The 17,418-nt window shown below is 38.3% G+C and overlaps 2 protein-coding genes across 5 annotated transcripts; both read left to right on the forward strand.

Moving 5' to 3' along the window:
- Nucleotides 1–278: 278 nt before the first annotated feature.
- On the forward strand, nt 279–1,770 carry LOC131248960 (pathogenesis-related protein PR-4B-like). The gene is made up of 2 exons (XM_058249487.1): nt 279–566; nt 1,474–1,770. Exons 1-2 carry the CDS (start codon nt 309–311, stop codon nt 1,636–1,638), a joined length of 423 nt encoding a protein of 140 aa, XP_058105470.1. The 5' UTR covers nt 279–308; the 3' UTR covers nt 1,639–1,770.
- A 10,634-nt stretch (nt 1,771–12,404) lies between these two features.
- LOC131250091 (nuclear-pore anchor-like) lies at nt 12,405–16,924 on the forward strand. Of its 4 annotated transcripts, none has more exons than XR_009173052.1 (5): nt 12,405–12,536; nt 12,844–12,925; nt 13,006–13,055; nt 13,248–13,332; nt 16,635–16,924. XR_009173052.1 is itself a non-coding variant. In XM_058250743.1 (4 exons), exons 2-4 carry the CDS (start codon nt 12,877–12,879, stop codon nt 16,821–16,823), a joined length of 288 nt encoding a protein of 95 aa, XP_058106726.1. In that variant the 5' UTR covers nt 12,412–12,536; nt 12,844–12,876; the 3' UTR covers nt 16,824–16,924. The 4 variants fall into 4 exon arrangements, 1 of the variants encoding a protein (XP_058106726.1); XR_009173053.1 differs by having other exon boundaries at nt 13,010–13,055; XR_009173051.1 differs by lacking the exon at nt 13,248–13,332 and having other exon boundaries at nt 13,010–13,055.
- Nucleotides 16,925–17,418: the final 494 nt, after the last annotated feature.

Consider the following 17,418-nt stretch of genomic DNA (forward strand, 5'->3'; position numbering starts at 1 on the left):
GGGCCATCCAAGTGAACGTCCCAGATTTCTCACACGTATGATACGTCAGATGAATTGCCTCCATCTAGCATTCTTACCATATGGCTCTCTACTTTACCAGCCGCCAGTAGTGCATATAGCAGCCTTTACTATTTGGCTCTCTATTTTACCAGCCGTCAGTCGTGTCAGCATCTTCACCTAAACATGTCATTATCCGAATTTCAGGTTATTTAAAAAAATTAAGGATACTTTTGGTAATTCACAACCGAAACTCACTTATAAATAGGAGTTCGGTTTGGCCAACTTCAAATCAGAAAAAGAAAAGAAGAATGGATTCTCTAAAGCTTTGCACCGCACTCTTACTGTGCATTGTAGCAGCGGCCCAGGCGCAGAGCGCGTCTAACGTGCGCGCAACGTACCATCTTTACAATCCGTCGCAGATCGGGTGGGACTATCTCAGGGCCAGCGTATACTGCGCCACATGGGACGCGAACAAGCCCCTCGAGTGGCGCCGCAGGTATGGGTGGACAGCCTTCTGCGGCCCTGTGGGCCCCAGGGGTCAGGCCTCCTGCGGACGGTGCTTGCGGGTAAGATCATATGTGCTTTGTTAATAATAACCGTAGAATTGAATATCTAAGGTAGTGTATGATCATAAACCAAGATCGCTTCGTGATCTAATGGTGATCAGAATGTGGGGCCCACCACCATCCTCGCACTTGGTTGGAGTCTTGGGACCCACTGCGTACGTTCATAGATCTGACCGTGCGGGTTACATGCAGCATCATTTAGTCCCATACATGCGACTAAGCCTCGCAAGTGTGAAAATCCTGGCCGTTTGTGATCATTTGGCTTACCATGAAAGTTAAGGCAGGTCAATTCATCAAGTGAGGCAGAGCTGCATGAGGCGAATGTATGGTGAGAAAATCAACCAATCGTGACCTGCCTGATGAGTTGGCGCGACCTGATTATTTGGGTCAGGGATGTTCCTGATGAATGGCCCAGATCTCACACCTCTGTATCACGTTCATCAAAACGCCCCCTCTCAGTGTGAAAAGAAGAAGAAGAAAGAAAAAGACAAGCATTTGAATTCAAACAGAGACCCCAACAGTACAGATGGAGGGCATAATAACGTGAATACCCATGATCATTTTTTTAACCGTCCACCCTCCACCAACGGGATTTGTGTATGACATCCAGCCGTTGATTGTAATCAAACTATGCAATAGACTATCTAACTTTTGGTTGTATGATAATCATCGTGGGTCCACCTTTTTGACGGTTTAGATGTGATAGGCACATCACAGATAAAAGTAAATGGGCCTACAGTTTTCAAAATAAGGGTCCCAGATATTAAATGGGCCTTAATTTCAGGCCCAGGCTAACCTACCCAACTTAAAAATCTGTCCAAACAAACCCATGGTGGCCCAGCCCAGCTGATCATGGGCCATAGGTGTAGACTGATGTAAAGGGCTAACTCAGTGGTTGATGCTACAGGTAACGAACACAAGGACGGGCGCACAGGTGACGGCGAGGATCGTGGACCAATGTAGCAATGGAGGGCTGGATTTAGATAAGGGCGTCTTCGACCAGATCGACACCGATAGGAATGGTTATAATCAAGGCCACATGATCGTCAACTATCAGTTCGTTAACTGTTAAGTCATCGAATGAGATGACTGATTATGCATACATCCACGTGCCTTCAACTACTATCTTATAGCTGATTGTAGAAATAAGGATGTTTTATTATCAATAAATAGATCGATATCTGACCGTGGATCTTCTTAGTAATCATGGTTTGATCATAAAACAAAGTATCATTGTGGAAAAGAAATGAAAGGATGGTCTTTTATCTTTTTTATCTCTATGTGGGGCCCGCATCTATTGGGCCCACCAGGACTGGCCCAGAAATCAGGACAGTCCATTCATCGAGTGGGCCACACACAAGAAAAAAATCGGCAGAGAAAAGAGATCAATGGTATATACTTAAAAAAGTACAGGCTCACCAGACAGGTGAGCCTTATTTGATTTGATTTCAAATGTAGTAGCTTGGCTACTTCAAGAATTTTAACTGGACTGCACCAGCTTAGCTTTCGGACTCAGGCATGATCGCGCGGACTGGCCATGATGGATGGCCTAGATCACATGTGCCACAAATTATATTTCACACTCCGTGGCACCTAGAGCTGTACGTGAGTCAGAACCCAGTCGAGCTTGCATAGCTCAGTTCGGCTGGGCAGTAACAAATCCTATCTCGAACTCAGCTCGGCTCGGTCCTTAAGCTTGACTGGCCAGCTCGACTCAGTTCAATCAGCAGCTCAGGCCAATGCCACATTTTCTCAAATATATAGAATGCATTTTAAATTTCTCATATAATGCAAAACCATAATAACATGTTATAGGTATTTCATTGAACACTCGGTAAGTAACATCAAAATCAAGATATAAGGGCAGTCTTATAATGTAAAAGAAATTTTAAAGATTTGTTTCGTATCCATCCCTTCCTCGCCACTAGTAGCGCCCGCGGAGAATATATGCACCCGAAACAAAACTTCGATGAGTCATTTCATCACACTCGGCGAGCAACATCATATCAAAATAACCGAATCACTGAGCCGATTCAATCCAAGTTGATTCGAGTTGAGGTTCAATCCGGGTCGAGTCGAATTGGGCTCAAATTTTTTTCAAGCTCCAAAAACTATCGTAACTTAGTCTAAATCCAATTTAAAGCCAAGGCAAGTCGAGTATTTCCGAATCGAGTCGAGTGAGCTGACAAAGTTAACTCAACTCATGTACAACTCTAACGGCATGTGTGTGTACTAACAAGCTAAACCCAACTCTAATGGCACGCACATGTTCCACAAAATCCACATCTGCTACAATTCAGGTCCTACCTGAAAGGTGGATAATGAATTGAGGCAGAAATGACAGCCAACGGATCCGATTTTAGTTTTGGTACCCACCCTAAATGTGTCCCACCGATTATCCATCTCATCCGATCATCTATCAAATTTGCATTTCCACACGTATCCAAATCACACCATTAGCTACTTAAAGAAATCAATGTTAAAATTAAAATGGGTATTTGATGGAAGGGTGATTTATTAGTGGGGCCCATGTGGGCCATCCAGACTGGTGTGGCCAGTTGCATTTCATTGTAGACGGACCATGCCCAAAGACTTCCCTTGCTAGGAAGATCAGCATTGAAACTTTTGAATTGTGGATTACAAATAGACAGCTAGGGAAGATGTTACATCAATGGTCCACATTACGGGTTTCAATGGGTCTGGATGAGATCAGGTCAAGGTCTTCTTAAACCTAGCTTGATTAATTTTCAGACATGAAGTTAATAATAAGGCTGAAAGTTGGGTTAAGTTGGGTTGCGTTGGGTTGGGTTGGTGGTCAACCTTAGCCCAACCCAAGGTTCCATATCTCAACCCTAACACAACGCCGCCCAATATCAAGTTGTGAATTCTCAACCCAAGCCCAATCCAAGCGAGCTCTGTTGGGTTGGACGATATATGCTAATATTTTTGTTGTTACATTAGTCAATTATATTTCAATACATGTATTTTTTTTGTACCTATGATTTTATAAATTATATATGCAGTTATTTATTGTACAGAACTTCATTTTTTTTCTAAACAAACAAACTAAAATATATGTTTGGGAGAGAAATCCGGCATATCCTAATAGCTTGAGTCATCAGAAATGGTGTGGACCAAGCCTTTAACACAAACGATCTGCACCCAATTATAATTTATAACTTATATATGTATCAGGTTCAGGTTGGCCAGGCAACTTGAGACCTTAACCCAAGCCTGACCCAACTTTAATAGGATTGGTGTTTATGCTGCCCAAGGTTGAGACCAAACCCGATGCATCGTACCCAAGCCCAGCCCAATGTCGGGTCGAGCATGGGTCAGTCGGGTTGAACCAGCCCGACTTTCAGCCCTAGTTGTTAATAATTAGCATGGCACGTGCAGTATGCATGTTAAATGTAAAGATTGTGTGCCGGGTACGCAGTAGTCTTCCGTATCCATCAGTGGGCCATAAATCAAAAGCTTAAGATGGTCGCATCGAAGATTTTCTTTTTTAGATGGCCGTCCATCATCATATATTAGTGGACCATGGGCCCCACGTACTGAATGTAAGATGTTGACCGTCAATATTTGTAGAAGAATTTACAACAAAGGAAACAAAATTACAAACTCTTCGCATTCAACTTTAAAAATCAAACTTTTGGATAATCACCGAAGAATGATTAGAGACTAATAGCTTATTTATTATAGTGATGATAATACGGACGGTTTAAAACCATCGGACTATCTCAACATGTGGGGCCCAGTGGAAAGTGATACACGCTAGATGCTGCATCACGGCAGACGGAATACGAACTCTAGAAAATAACGACATTTGAGTTTAACTGTAGTCTTCAATAGATAACTATCAGACCACGGAGGCAGATCACGGACCGAGTAAACTCTGAGGGCCAACGGAGGATGTATGTATTCTATCCAATCCGTCCATCTGTTTTTCCAGATCATTTTATGGCATGAAACTAAAATTCAACCATATGCAAATCTCAAGTGAACCACACCGTAGGAAATAGTGGGGTAATAACGTCCATCGTTGAAACCTTTCTAGGGCCACAGTAATGTTTCATTTGGCGTGGTCCACTTGAATTTTGGATCTTCCTGTTTTTCCGAATACTGTACTATTATGATCTTGGAAAACTGATGGATGGAGTGGAATTTTCACAGGTATCTCTGTGGACCCCACATAGCTTCCTACACCGAAGGCCACGGAAAATTCGAGTACGCCATGCATATCCACACCAACCAAACGTGTCGATATGAAATACGTGTGAGAGATTCCATATTTCCTTCGTTTGGAATTGGAAGGTTCTTCCTTGAAATAAGAGAATTTTATGCACAATGAGAGGCTCACAATGCATGCGGATTGCACAGAGATAAACTCTGTTGGCCCACTGTGATGTATTTGTCTTATCCACGCCGTTCATCCATTTTAACAGCTCATTTTAGAGGATGAGACCAAACCTGAAGCATAACAAAAGTTGAAGTGAGCCACACCAAAGGAAACAGTGGAAATTAAACACCAACCGTTGAAAGCCTCTTAGGTGCGACATATAGAAGTTTTGGATCAAGCTGAAATTTGTGTTTTCCCTTCATCCATGTCTGTGTTACCTTATGAATAAGTTGGATGACAAATAAATAAACATGAAGGTGGGCCTCACAAAGCTTACTCAGCACTCAATCTGCGTCCACCCAAAGCATCTGAATCGAACGGATGGTCCACTTTTCTTTCTATAGCCATAGTTAGTTGCATGATTTTTGTTAAATCTAAAAAGTGTGGGCCACCTTATGGAAAATCACGAGAGCCATATTGACACCATGTGAGAGTGCATCTGCCATGGTTTACTTGGACTGCAGACTCTGCCATCCCACCGTACACATGACACATTACCCACTCAGAGGATGATCAGGACCATTTATCTATTGATCAACCACATTCTATGACTGCAGTGATCAGACGTTGGATTGATGGCCTAAAATAGCAATGACAATCAGGTCCATTGAAATTAAGGACATTCCCATCGCACCAATCTTAGGCTTTGGTGAATCCGTCCGTCGCCCACTATATCAAAGGACAGATGACCAGACACCCGGGGATGCATGGGATCAGGCGCATTTCCCAACCATAATTTTACTTACAATACTCGACTCCAGAATAATGTACTCGGGCTTTCATTATTTATAAGTGGGACCCATGAAGTTGTAATCCGATCCATGTGTTGATATGATCGGCCACACTCTGTCCATGCGCCAAAGATCTCCCCGATAGAAAAAGATATCCTAACCCTACGATTGGTGGCCAGTAAATGAACGGTCAAGAAAGTAACTACAGCAACGGGAGATTTTGTTGCATGGACCATTGTGGGGCCACAATATCAGTGCTTTCGATCAACCAATGGTGGACCCTACTTCAAAACAACTAAGAACCGTTGTCTGATGAAAGTCATGGAAGAGCGGTCGATGGATACCATGAGTTGCCTGATTTGACTGGCGGCCCGATTTTTTCAACGGTCAATATGGAACTTTTCCTCACATCTGTTGGTTGCTTATCTCATCTTCTGTGGACTTTACCGGCGTTCAAATACGTGTTGTCGCATGCATATAAAAGATGGGGCCTGCGTTGAAATCATATGGCTATAACGTCAAGTTGGCCGCCTATGAAGATGTTACACCTGCCGTTGTCCATGTTGCCCGGCACAAAATGACGTCGCCACATGGCAATACTATTTTATTTTATGACTGACAATGAAAGGCAAATCATCTCGAGGAATTTTCAATCCATGATTTCCTCCATATCTCGATACGTGAATGGTTAAAAGTAGCACGGCTTGGAGCTACATGTACACGTTGAATAAAGAAAGAGATATCGTATGAAGGACATGAGAGACATTGCATGAAGGATATGTGGCCGTGTTATGAGTGACATGTGAAACCAAGCAGCATATATGACAAATTTCTAAAGCTCCGTTGATGCCGGATATCTTGTAATCAAAGATAAAGAAATTAAAAAAAAATAATAATAATAATAATAAAATCAGATATGATCTATACATTTTCAAAGACTACATAGGGTTAAGAAATGAATTCATCCAGATGGAATGAGATTACGATGGTATAAAAAATATGAATCTATTTGAAGCCGGTTGTATCACTTTAAGGGCAGGCAAGGGGATCTCTACTGCACATCCAAGTTTATATAAACAACATTTGATGGATAGTTTTGGGCACTCGCCACATACAATCAATTAATCTATATAGCATAATATTACCTATCCTAGTTTTAATTAAATATTCTACTTCTGTTTAGCCATAATGTTACAGCAAGTTTGGAATTCTTAGTTTAGTTTAGATTTGCTACATGTCCAGCATCATAGTTGCAATATGCTTTACGAATAATTTAAATATTCACAACCTCCATCATCAGATCACACTGATCACCAAGTCCATACTTGGTAAATCATACCAGTCACGTCTTGCAGACTATACACCTCAATTATTTTATCTACATAGGCATTCATAGGTCATTTTTTTCTATTTTCTCTTGTTTTTTTTATTTAAGATAGTTGATTATATTGTTCTTACATGCAAATTAATAAAATCAGCGATTAGCTTTATTTTTTTATCTTATTCATTCATCATCGCATTACTAGGAAACTTGAAAACTGTGATCACCTTTTAAAGAAATAAAATAATATAATAAAATCTTAACACAATGTAAAAAGATGACATTCGAATGACTAATTTTTCCCTTCTAGATCGCTTGATCGGTATAACATTGGTGGTTAAACAGCCATTACAAGAAAACTCACTTTTACCGACGAAAATTGTCGTCATTAAATCCAAATTTTTCGTAGGTAAAAAGTTTTACCGACGAAAATTTCGTCGATAAATTCGTCGGTAAAAGACCAACATAAAAGGCTTCTACCAACGAAATTGTTTTTCCATCGGCAAAGGTAAGATTTTTATCGACAAATTTTTTTATCGGTAAAAATAAAAAACTTTGATGAAATTTTTTTTCGTTTAAAAAACTTTTACTGACAAATTTTTTCGTCGGTAAAAAAAAAAATCCAAATATTACCTACAACCTTTTACCGACGATTTGATTCGTAGGTAAAAACTGTGCAACTTCACTTTTACCTACGAAATCATGCGTTGATAGGAAGATCAGCATTGAAACTTTCAAATTGTGGATTACAAAAAGACAGCTAGGAAAGATATTACATCAACTGTCCACATCACGGGTTTCAATGGGCCAAGATGAGATCAGGTCAAGTTCTTCCTGAACCGGCCCGATTAATTTTCAGACATGAAGTTAATAATAAGTGATTTGGCACGTGCAGCACACGTGCTAAGGACGGGAGAAAGGCTACATGCAAAGATTGTGTACGGGATACGCAGTACTCTTCCGTGTCCATCGGTGGGCCATAAATCAAAAGCTTAAGATGGTCATATCGAAGATTTTCTTTTTTAGATAGCCGTCCATCAACACATATTAGTGGAACATGGGCCCCACACACTGAATGTAAGATCGACCATCAATATTTGTAGAAGAACTTAGAACAATGGAAACAAAATTACAAAGTCTTTGCATTCAACTTCAAAAATCAAACTTTTGGATGATCACTGACGAGTGATTAGAAAGTAATAGCTTATTTATGATAGTGATGATAATATGGACGGTTTAAAATCATCGGACTATCTCAACATGTGGGACCCAGTGGAAAGTGATACATCCTGGATTCTGCATTCGCAGCGAAGGGAAAAAGAAGTCTACAAAAGCATGACTTTTGACTTCAAGTGGAGACTTCACCATATAACTATCTGACCATAGGAGCGGATTACGGCACTACCAAAAAAATGGGCAAAGGATTCAGACCACGTTACTTCTTTACTACGGATATAAACCTTAGCTATACTTGCTACGATTTTAATCCGTAGCTACAAAGTAGATAAACCATTAATAATTAATAGTGTTGTAAGGGGCTCTATGAGGCCTAAAAAAAACTATATGTTCTATCTAAGCCGTCTATATATTTGTAAATATTACTTTAGAGGTTGAAAAAAAATAAAATCAGCTAGATCGAAGGCTTAAGTGGACCACACGGTAGGAAACATTGATATGAAATTACAGTTGCTTCTTATGATGTGGTCCAGTTGGGCCTTAAATATACCTGAAATTTAGTTTCCTAAAGTAAAATAATTTATTAAAATTATGGATAGAAATGGATTAACGAAATACATCATGGTGGGCCCCACGGAGTCCCTAATCGGTCCGTCCGTCAGAAGAGCCCAAATTCGGGCGCGCACTCAAAACAGAGCCGCGCCCAAACACTATAATCTCGCGCTCTCTCTCCTGTCTCTCTCTCGTGCACTCTCTCTCCCTGTCTCTCTCTCTCTCTTTCTATCATTTGCCTTGCAGACATGTCATAGCTCTGTTCTACCGCAACCCAGCTGCCCTACAATGACATTGTAACGATGCTCTGACCACACCTTATCGGCATACAACTCCAACGGATTAGGGTTTCCACTTCTGGAAGGTGATATTCTTTTGATCTTCTCAGCTTTAATATATTCATGATTATTTGATAGTGCTAAATTCATGAAACAAAATTCTTGTTCTTTTTTATTTTTGGGATTTCTTCTTTGAAGTTCGATGACTCGGTTATTTTGATATTGATGTTACTCACCAAGTGTTTGATGAAATGACTCAATGAAGTGTCGGCTAGTGGCAAGGAAGGTATGCACACCAAACAAATACCATTTTTCTTTGATTTTGATGTTGCATATAAGGTGTTTAAGGAATACTTGCTGTTGTTTTACAAATAGTGAGAAACTGAAAGTGCCCTATATGTGTTTGTGAAAACGCTGCGTAGGCTTAATTTTGGCTGAAACTCGGCTTTACTGGCCCGACCTACTGACCAAACCGAGCTGAGCTAAGTTCAAGCTAGGATCAGCTAGTGGCCGAGTTGAGGTCAGCTCGACTCGGTGTTCACCCCTAGTAGGACGCAATCACTCAGGTGGATACAAAATTCAGGTGGGCTTCACCACAAGAAACAGTTAGAACGGAAACATCCGCCATTAAAACCTTCCTGGAGCTAACCATCTAAACCGTTCATAGGCTTATTACCACTCAAATAAAGTATAGGTACAAATATCATTCCGATACAAAAGTTTCATGGCACCCAAAAAGTTTCCAATGGTAGGCATTAAATCCCTTTTGTTTCTTGTGGTGTGGCCCACCTAAGTTTTATATCGGCCTAATTTTTGGATTCCTTTTTTGTGCATTTTTGTGGCTGTTTCAGCTTGATTCTTCAAAAATAATTTCTCTTTTATTTCTGTTCCAATGTGGTAGAAAGAATTGGGTGTTCCACTAGACTTAAATGATTTAGTCTTATTGGCTTCGGATTATGAATTTCACTAAGAAATTGGATGTGTTGCTCTTTTGCATGTATTTTAGAAAGGTAAACAAGTACCATATTTGTTTGGCAAATCATGTTTGCAACAGTAAGCAGGATTCAATTTTTTGATTTTATCTTTAATTTTCCTGTTAGATTGGGTTCACTTGTCTTTCGTCTTGGATGATTTTTGTTATGGTTCCTTGCTATTTTGTATGAATTTGTTGGGTTTTCCTGGTTTCATTTGTGGTCCCCTAGATGTAATTTTCAATTATATCAATGAAATTATAGATGGTCTCTACCCAACCCATGGATTAGGATGAAACTTGGGCCAGGCTCATCCCAATCCCAACTAGTCCAACCCAATTGTTCCATGGTGGGGATCTTTAATTGTTCATCAACAATCTTAATCATGTTTATCCAATCCAGATAAACAGGCACTATCGGATAAATGTTTAGGTTACCGAGTTGAGGTAGGTCTGGAAATTGGGTCCCAGTACATGCCCAATTTTCAATCCTAACCAGTGAGCTATGGAATTGAGCTTTGGTAGGCTCACTAGCCAAATACTCACCCCTCCAAAGGACTCTTATATTGAGCTTGGAGATCTCTAGTGTGTTGGAAAATTCTACTACAAATACATTGTGAGGTTACAAACCGATGATCTACTGTTCTGAGCATAATGAATTATGTTATAACAGATCATTTTGTTTTCTAACTTCTTGCTTGGACCACAATGAGTCATCCAAATAGGCCCTTTGTATTTTATTTTTCTACTTTTGGTAATCGTTTGATGTAGAGATCACACAATTTAATCAGCCAATTAGACAAAATTTCAACTGAAGTTCATTGCTCATCAGTTAGATGTGTCTCCAACACACATTTATGTACAACCCTGGACATTCATAAGGTGGCCCCTATGGATGAACACCCCTTTGATCCCTAAGAATCAAGCTGGTCCATTTATCAGGTGGCAATGGATGTCTAAAGAAATGGGTGGCTTGGAAAATGACAACCAATGAGTTCTAGATCTGAAGCTGCAGTTCACTTCATCTTCATGCATTTCTTGTTGCCTCAATAAACTTCTGTATGTTTAGTTCTGGATTGCTATGGATCATTCTGCAATTATCTCCTTCAAGTCTTTCAAAAGTTTTTTTTTTTTTAAATACTCTAAATCTCTACTATTTAACAGGTGAACTGCCCCACATGTGTCAAAATGGCATGTATGTCCAACATATAGGCTTGGTGCCAGGTCTGACACTACATATACATGAACATTCCTCGTACCTTTTTTTTTTTTTTAGAAATAAAAAACAAGTTAATATCCTTCACCATCATGTCTTAAACCACACTTAAAATTTCTAAAATATAAAAACCAATAAAAACAAAGCTTGTACCATAGAAACTAAAATCCTAAATAACTTGAACGCCTCTCAACTTTCTAATAGTTTCAACGAATCTGATCTGGCAACACAAAGTCGCAAACATCATTGATCAGAATTACATGAACAAATTAGGCCTCGATGCCTTGAATGTTGTCTTAAGCTTCCTAGTTGGTGGCCAAACCTTCTTGAACACCAACAGGAACTTGATTTTGGAATCATGAAATTGCTTGGTATTCTCTCTCTTGCAAAGCGAGTTAGGTATGGTAGTTGTCTTGATGATCTGAATGCAAGGAGACCTTACCCTGTGGCGAGAAGCCATATCTCGTCATATATTTGCTCAATAGCACCATTAAGAGTGGTGTCTCGGTATTCCTTGTACATGTTGTGGTAACCAGTTCTGCTCTGGTACCGCAACCAAATTCCGTAGTTCTCAACAATGGTGGGATTCCTCTCGAAAATCTCATTGATGGCAAGCACTTGCCCAATACTGATGGAACATGCCTTGTACCTAAATCCAGGTTGGTCCCAACCCTCAATATGGGCAATCCATCAAATGGGTCCATCCTTGATTGCCCCTCTCTCTCAAAAAAAATCACTTTTGACTAGATGCTCTTAACTATCCAATCAATGGCTAAGGAAATTGATGGTTTATATTGTTCATACTGCAAACAGTCTATTAATCCAAACTTTCCATGATGTGGGTCCTGAGCTTGATTGTCCATTCATTTTTCCATATCATCGCGGGTCATGAGCCCAAAAATGAATGGGCGTTCAATAATCATTGTTTCGTCTTATGTAATCCACATAAGATTTGGATCTTCCTCTTTTCAGTCTCATGCCCTAACATGATGTAGAAAAATGGATGAATGGCATGGATGAAACACATACATCATGCGGTGACCCACACAACACTGTCAGTAGGCAATCCAGGTCCCTCGTGATATGCCCATGAAAAGTTAAAGTTATTCAAAGACTAAACTCCAATGATAGTCATAGATGCATGTGTTTAGAATTAGATCCGTGAATGGGTGAAAAATAATAAATGGTACCTTTTATTGTGGATCACCCCTGGACAAATGACTTGGTACCTATTGTTGTAAGTTCGTATTGATTTCGCTAATTGTAATAGAAAATAGACTCAAGCTCAAGCTGGGAGAGATTGTTACCACAATTCCAACTATCGGTAAGTACAATTTAGAAGGCAGATTTAAATTTTTATTTATTTATTTTTAAATTTCCTTTACAAATGCTAATTGCATTAATAGAGGATTGAGTTATCCAAGGGGTATTGACTTTCTACGGGTAGTGTCATCAGTAGATCTTAGTTATTTTTTCACTCAGATGTACTCAAATTTTAGCTCTTTATTTATATTTTCAGATACACAATTTTTTGGTTGTTACTTCTGTGTTGCAAATTGACATTCAGCTTTTACAATCATGTAAATTTTTGTTTTATTGGTGTTGTTTATTAATATGTCCTGCTAGTGCAGATAAAACCTTTAGTGAAGCCAACCAAATACATAATGAAAGTTCGTCGCATTAAATATGCTTGGCATGAGTTTTTTCTTGAGGGTACTCATCTTTCTCTTGGTCCATGATATCCTGACTTTTTATCATTTCATTCGTATAATTTTTTTGTTCTGTCAATGCAGCTAGGTACAACATTGGTGCAGTTATCTTGCTCTGGGCACCCGTAGTCTTGGTATGTCTCATTATCCTTCAATAATTTAATATATCGAGTTTTCTTTCCTATCATCATTTACATTTTTCTTTTTAATCGATACTTGGAAGTTAATATAATCATTTACTCTGTTTTACAATCTTTAAAATCTTTATTTGTAAATCTGTGCCCATATGCATTGTCGGAGAAACTAAAAAATTTACTCATTCTCAGATTGCATTGTGGAATATGCATTCATTATTCAAAGAAAGGGTGACATTCCAAGCACTCACACTTTCTCTCCTTGCTAGCTAAATTGGTGAGTCTTCTTTCCTTCATACTATATGATTCATTGATGAAGTGGCCTGGCCATTTACATAGGCCCATGTTTATATATTATCTCGAAATTGATGAAGTAGATCCGAATGTGCGTCGGAGCTATCCGGATATTGAACGGGGGTCCTTGGAAGGTGAGAACCGTTGTTAAATTGGTGAGTCTTCTTTCCTTCATACTATATGATTCATTGATGAAGCCCATGTTTATATATTATCTCGAAATTGATGAAGTAGATCCGGATGTGCGTCAGAGCTATCCGGATGTTGAGCGAGGATCCCTGGAAAGTAGGAACCATTGTTATGACCATGATGAAGCTGTCCATTTTCTATGGATAATAATATGGGTGGCCTGGCCATTTGGATAGGCCCATGTTTATGTATTATCTCAAAATTGATGAAGCAAATCTGGATGTGCGTTGGAGCTATCCGGATATTGAGTGGGGGTCTTTGGAAGGTGGGAACCGCTGTTATGACCATGATAAAGCTGTCCATTTTCTATGGACAGCATTGGAGGGGCCTGGCCATTTGGACAGGCCGTGCTTATATCTATATTTGCAGGGACCACACCCTTAACCTAAACCACACCCTAAACCTATAACCTAAACCTAAACCTTTACCTATAACCTAAACTTTAACCTATAACCTATAACCTATAACGTAAACCTAAACCTATAACCTAACCTAAACCTAAACCTAAACCTGTAACCTAAACCTATAACCTAAAACCTAAACCTAAACCTATAACCTAAACCCGATCCTAAACCCGATCCTGAACCTGAACCTAATTTCCTAAACCTAGAACTTATTCTCAATTTCCTAAAGCTATAACCTATAACCTATAACCTATAACCTAGACCTAAACCTAACCTAAACATATAACCTAAACCTAACCTAAACCTAAAACCAAAACCAAAACCTATAACCTAAACCTTAACCTATAACCTATAAACTATAACCTAAACTTATAACCTATAACCTAACCTTAACCTAAACCTATAACCTAAACCTATAACCTTAACCTAAACCAAAACCTATAACCTAAACCTTAACCTGTAACCTATAACCTATAACCTAAACTTATAACCTATAACCTAACCTTAACCTAAACCTATAACCTAAACCTAAACCTATAACCTAAATGTATTCTCAAATCCCTAAACCTAAACCTACACCTAATCCTAATCTCAACTCCCTAACCTAAACCTAAACCTAAACTTGAAAACCCAAACCTAAACCCGATCCCGAACCCGAACCCGATTTCCTAAACCTAAACCTTAACCTATTCTCAATTCCTTAAAGCTATAACCTATAACCTATAACATATAACCTAAACCTATAACCTAAACCTTAACCTAAACCTAAACCTAAACCTATAACCTTAACCTAAACCAAAACCTATAAACTAAACCTTAACCTATAACCTATAACCTATAACCTAAACTTATAATTGATAACCTAACCTTAACCTAAACCTAAAACCTAAACCTAAACCTATAATTTAAAACCTAAAACCTAAATGTATTCTCAAATCCCTAAACCTAAACCTACACCTAATCCTAATCTCAACTCCCTAACTTAAACCTAAACTTAAACTTGAAAACCCAAACCTAAACCCGATCCCAAACCCGAACCTGATTTCCTAAACCTAAACCTTAACCTATTCTCAATTCCCTAAAGCTATAACCTATAACCTACACCTAAACCTAACCTAAACCTATAACTTTAACCTAAACCTAAAACCTAAACCTAAACCTAAAACCTAAATGTATTCTCAAATCCTTAAACCTAAACCTACACCTAATCCTAATCTCAACTCCTTAACCTAAACCTAAACTTAAAAACCCAAACTAAACCCAATCTTAAACCTGAACCCGATTTCCTAAACCTAAACCTTAACCTATTCTCAATTCCCTAAAGCTTTAACCTATAACCTATAACCTATAACCTAAACCTAAACCTTAACCTAAACCTATAACCTTAACCTAAACCAAAACCTATAACCTATAACCTAAACCTTAACCTATAACCTATAACCTATAACCTAAACTTATAACCTATAACCTAACCTTAACCTAAACCTAAAACCTAAACCTAAACCTATAGCCTTAACCTATAACCTAAAACCTAAACCTAAACCTAAAACCTAAATGTATTCTCAAATCCCTAAACCTAAACCTATAACCTTAACCTATAACCTATAACCTAAACCTAAACCTAAAACTTAAATGTATTCTCAAATCCCTAAACCTAAACCTACGCCTAATCCTAATCTCAACTCCCTAACCTAAACATAAACCTAAACTTGAAAACCCAAACATAAACCCGATCCCGAACCCGAACCTTATTTCCTAAACCTAAACCTATTCAAAATTCCCTAAAGCTATAACCTATAACCTACACCTAAACCTATAACCTTAACCTAAACCTAAAACCTAAATGTATTCTCAAATCCTTAAACCTAAACCTACACCTAATCCTAATATCAACTCCTTAACCTAAACCTAAACTTGAAAACCCAAACTAAACCCGATCTCAAACCCGAACCCGATTTCCTAAACCTAAACCTTAACCTATTCTCAATTCCTTAAAACTTTAACCTATAGCCTATAACCTATAACCTAAACCTATTCTCAATTCCTTAAAACTTTAACCTATAGCCTATAACCTATAACCTAAACCTAAACCTTAACCTAAACCTAAACCTATAACCTTAACCTAAACCAAAACCTATAACCTAAACCTTAACCTATAACCTATAACCTAAACTTATAACCTATAACCTAACCTTAACCTAAACCTAAAACCTAAACCTAAACCTATAACCTAAATGTATTCTCAAATCCCTAAACCTAAACCTACACCTAATCCTAATCTCAACTCCCTAACCTAAACCTAAACCTACACCTAATCCTAATCTCAACTCCCTAACCTAAACCTAAACCTTAACTTGAAAACCCAAACCTAAACCCGATCTCAAACCTGAACCCGATTTCCTAAACCTAAACCTTAACCTATTCTCAATTCCCTAAAGCTATAACCTATAACCTATAACCGAAACCTAAAACCTAAACCTAAACCTTAACCTAAACTTAGGTTTTGAGTTTAAAAGTCCATCCTAAGTTTGAACACATTACTCATGTTGGATTTTACCATAGTTTAGAAGATTTGTAGGTACATTTTTTATTTCTTCATATATAAGTATTTTTTTTTTTTATCTTTCTTCCTTTTGAGATGTGAACAAAGGTATGTTTGTTTGATTGTGTCTACAAATGTTGTTTTATACAGGCTGACAAGCTAAAGAAGTCAGTGGAGGATGAAATTCATTTTCTCAAGGGAAGGGTTTCAGAACTTGAAAGTGATCTTGTGTCGAAGTCCACAGAAGTTATATCTGTAATTTCAAGGAAAGAAGAAGCTCTATCTTCTGCATTTGCTGAAATTGACCATCTGAAGGAAGAAAATTCTGTAAAAACGTGAGCATTATTGAATGCATATGGAGGGTGTTTACTGTGTTAGAGTGTATTTATTTCTTGCACATGACGGCACGCCTTAGTTGTAATTCTTATGATAGGTTGAGCAAAGTGAAGTATTATTTGATGCATCGTTCCTTTACACATGAGGGGATGCCTTATTGTATGATTTGATTGCTATTTTTAATAAATTCATCGTTTTTTTTCTAATTGTATTTTATGTACTATTTCTATCAACATTAAGCTTAGATGAGTTATCAATCACAGCAGGTTCTTGCAATGGAAACAGGTCATATTATTACAATTTTTTTAAAAAATAGCTACGAATATAATCCATAGCTATAGATATGGCTTTAGTCCACAGCTATTGGTATCTATTGCTATGGATATTATCCGTAGCTATCGCTACGGCTTTAGTCCGTAGCGATTGGTATCTATTGCTACAGATACTGTCCGTAGCTATTAGTATCTATTGCTACGGATATAATCTGTAGCTATTGGTATATATTGCTACAGATATTATTGGTAGCTATTGGTATCTATTGCTATGGCTATTATCCGTAGCTATTGGTATCTATTGCTACGGATATAATCTGTAGTTA

The sequence above is a fragment of the Magnolia sinica genome, chromosome 6 (assembly GCF_029962835.1).
Source record: "Magnolia sinica isolate HGM2019 chromosome 6, MsV1, whole genome shotgun sequence".
NCBI classification, from domain to species: Eukaryota; Viridiplantae; Streptophyta; class Magnoliopsida; order Magnoliales; family Magnoliaceae; genus Magnolia; species Magnolia sinica.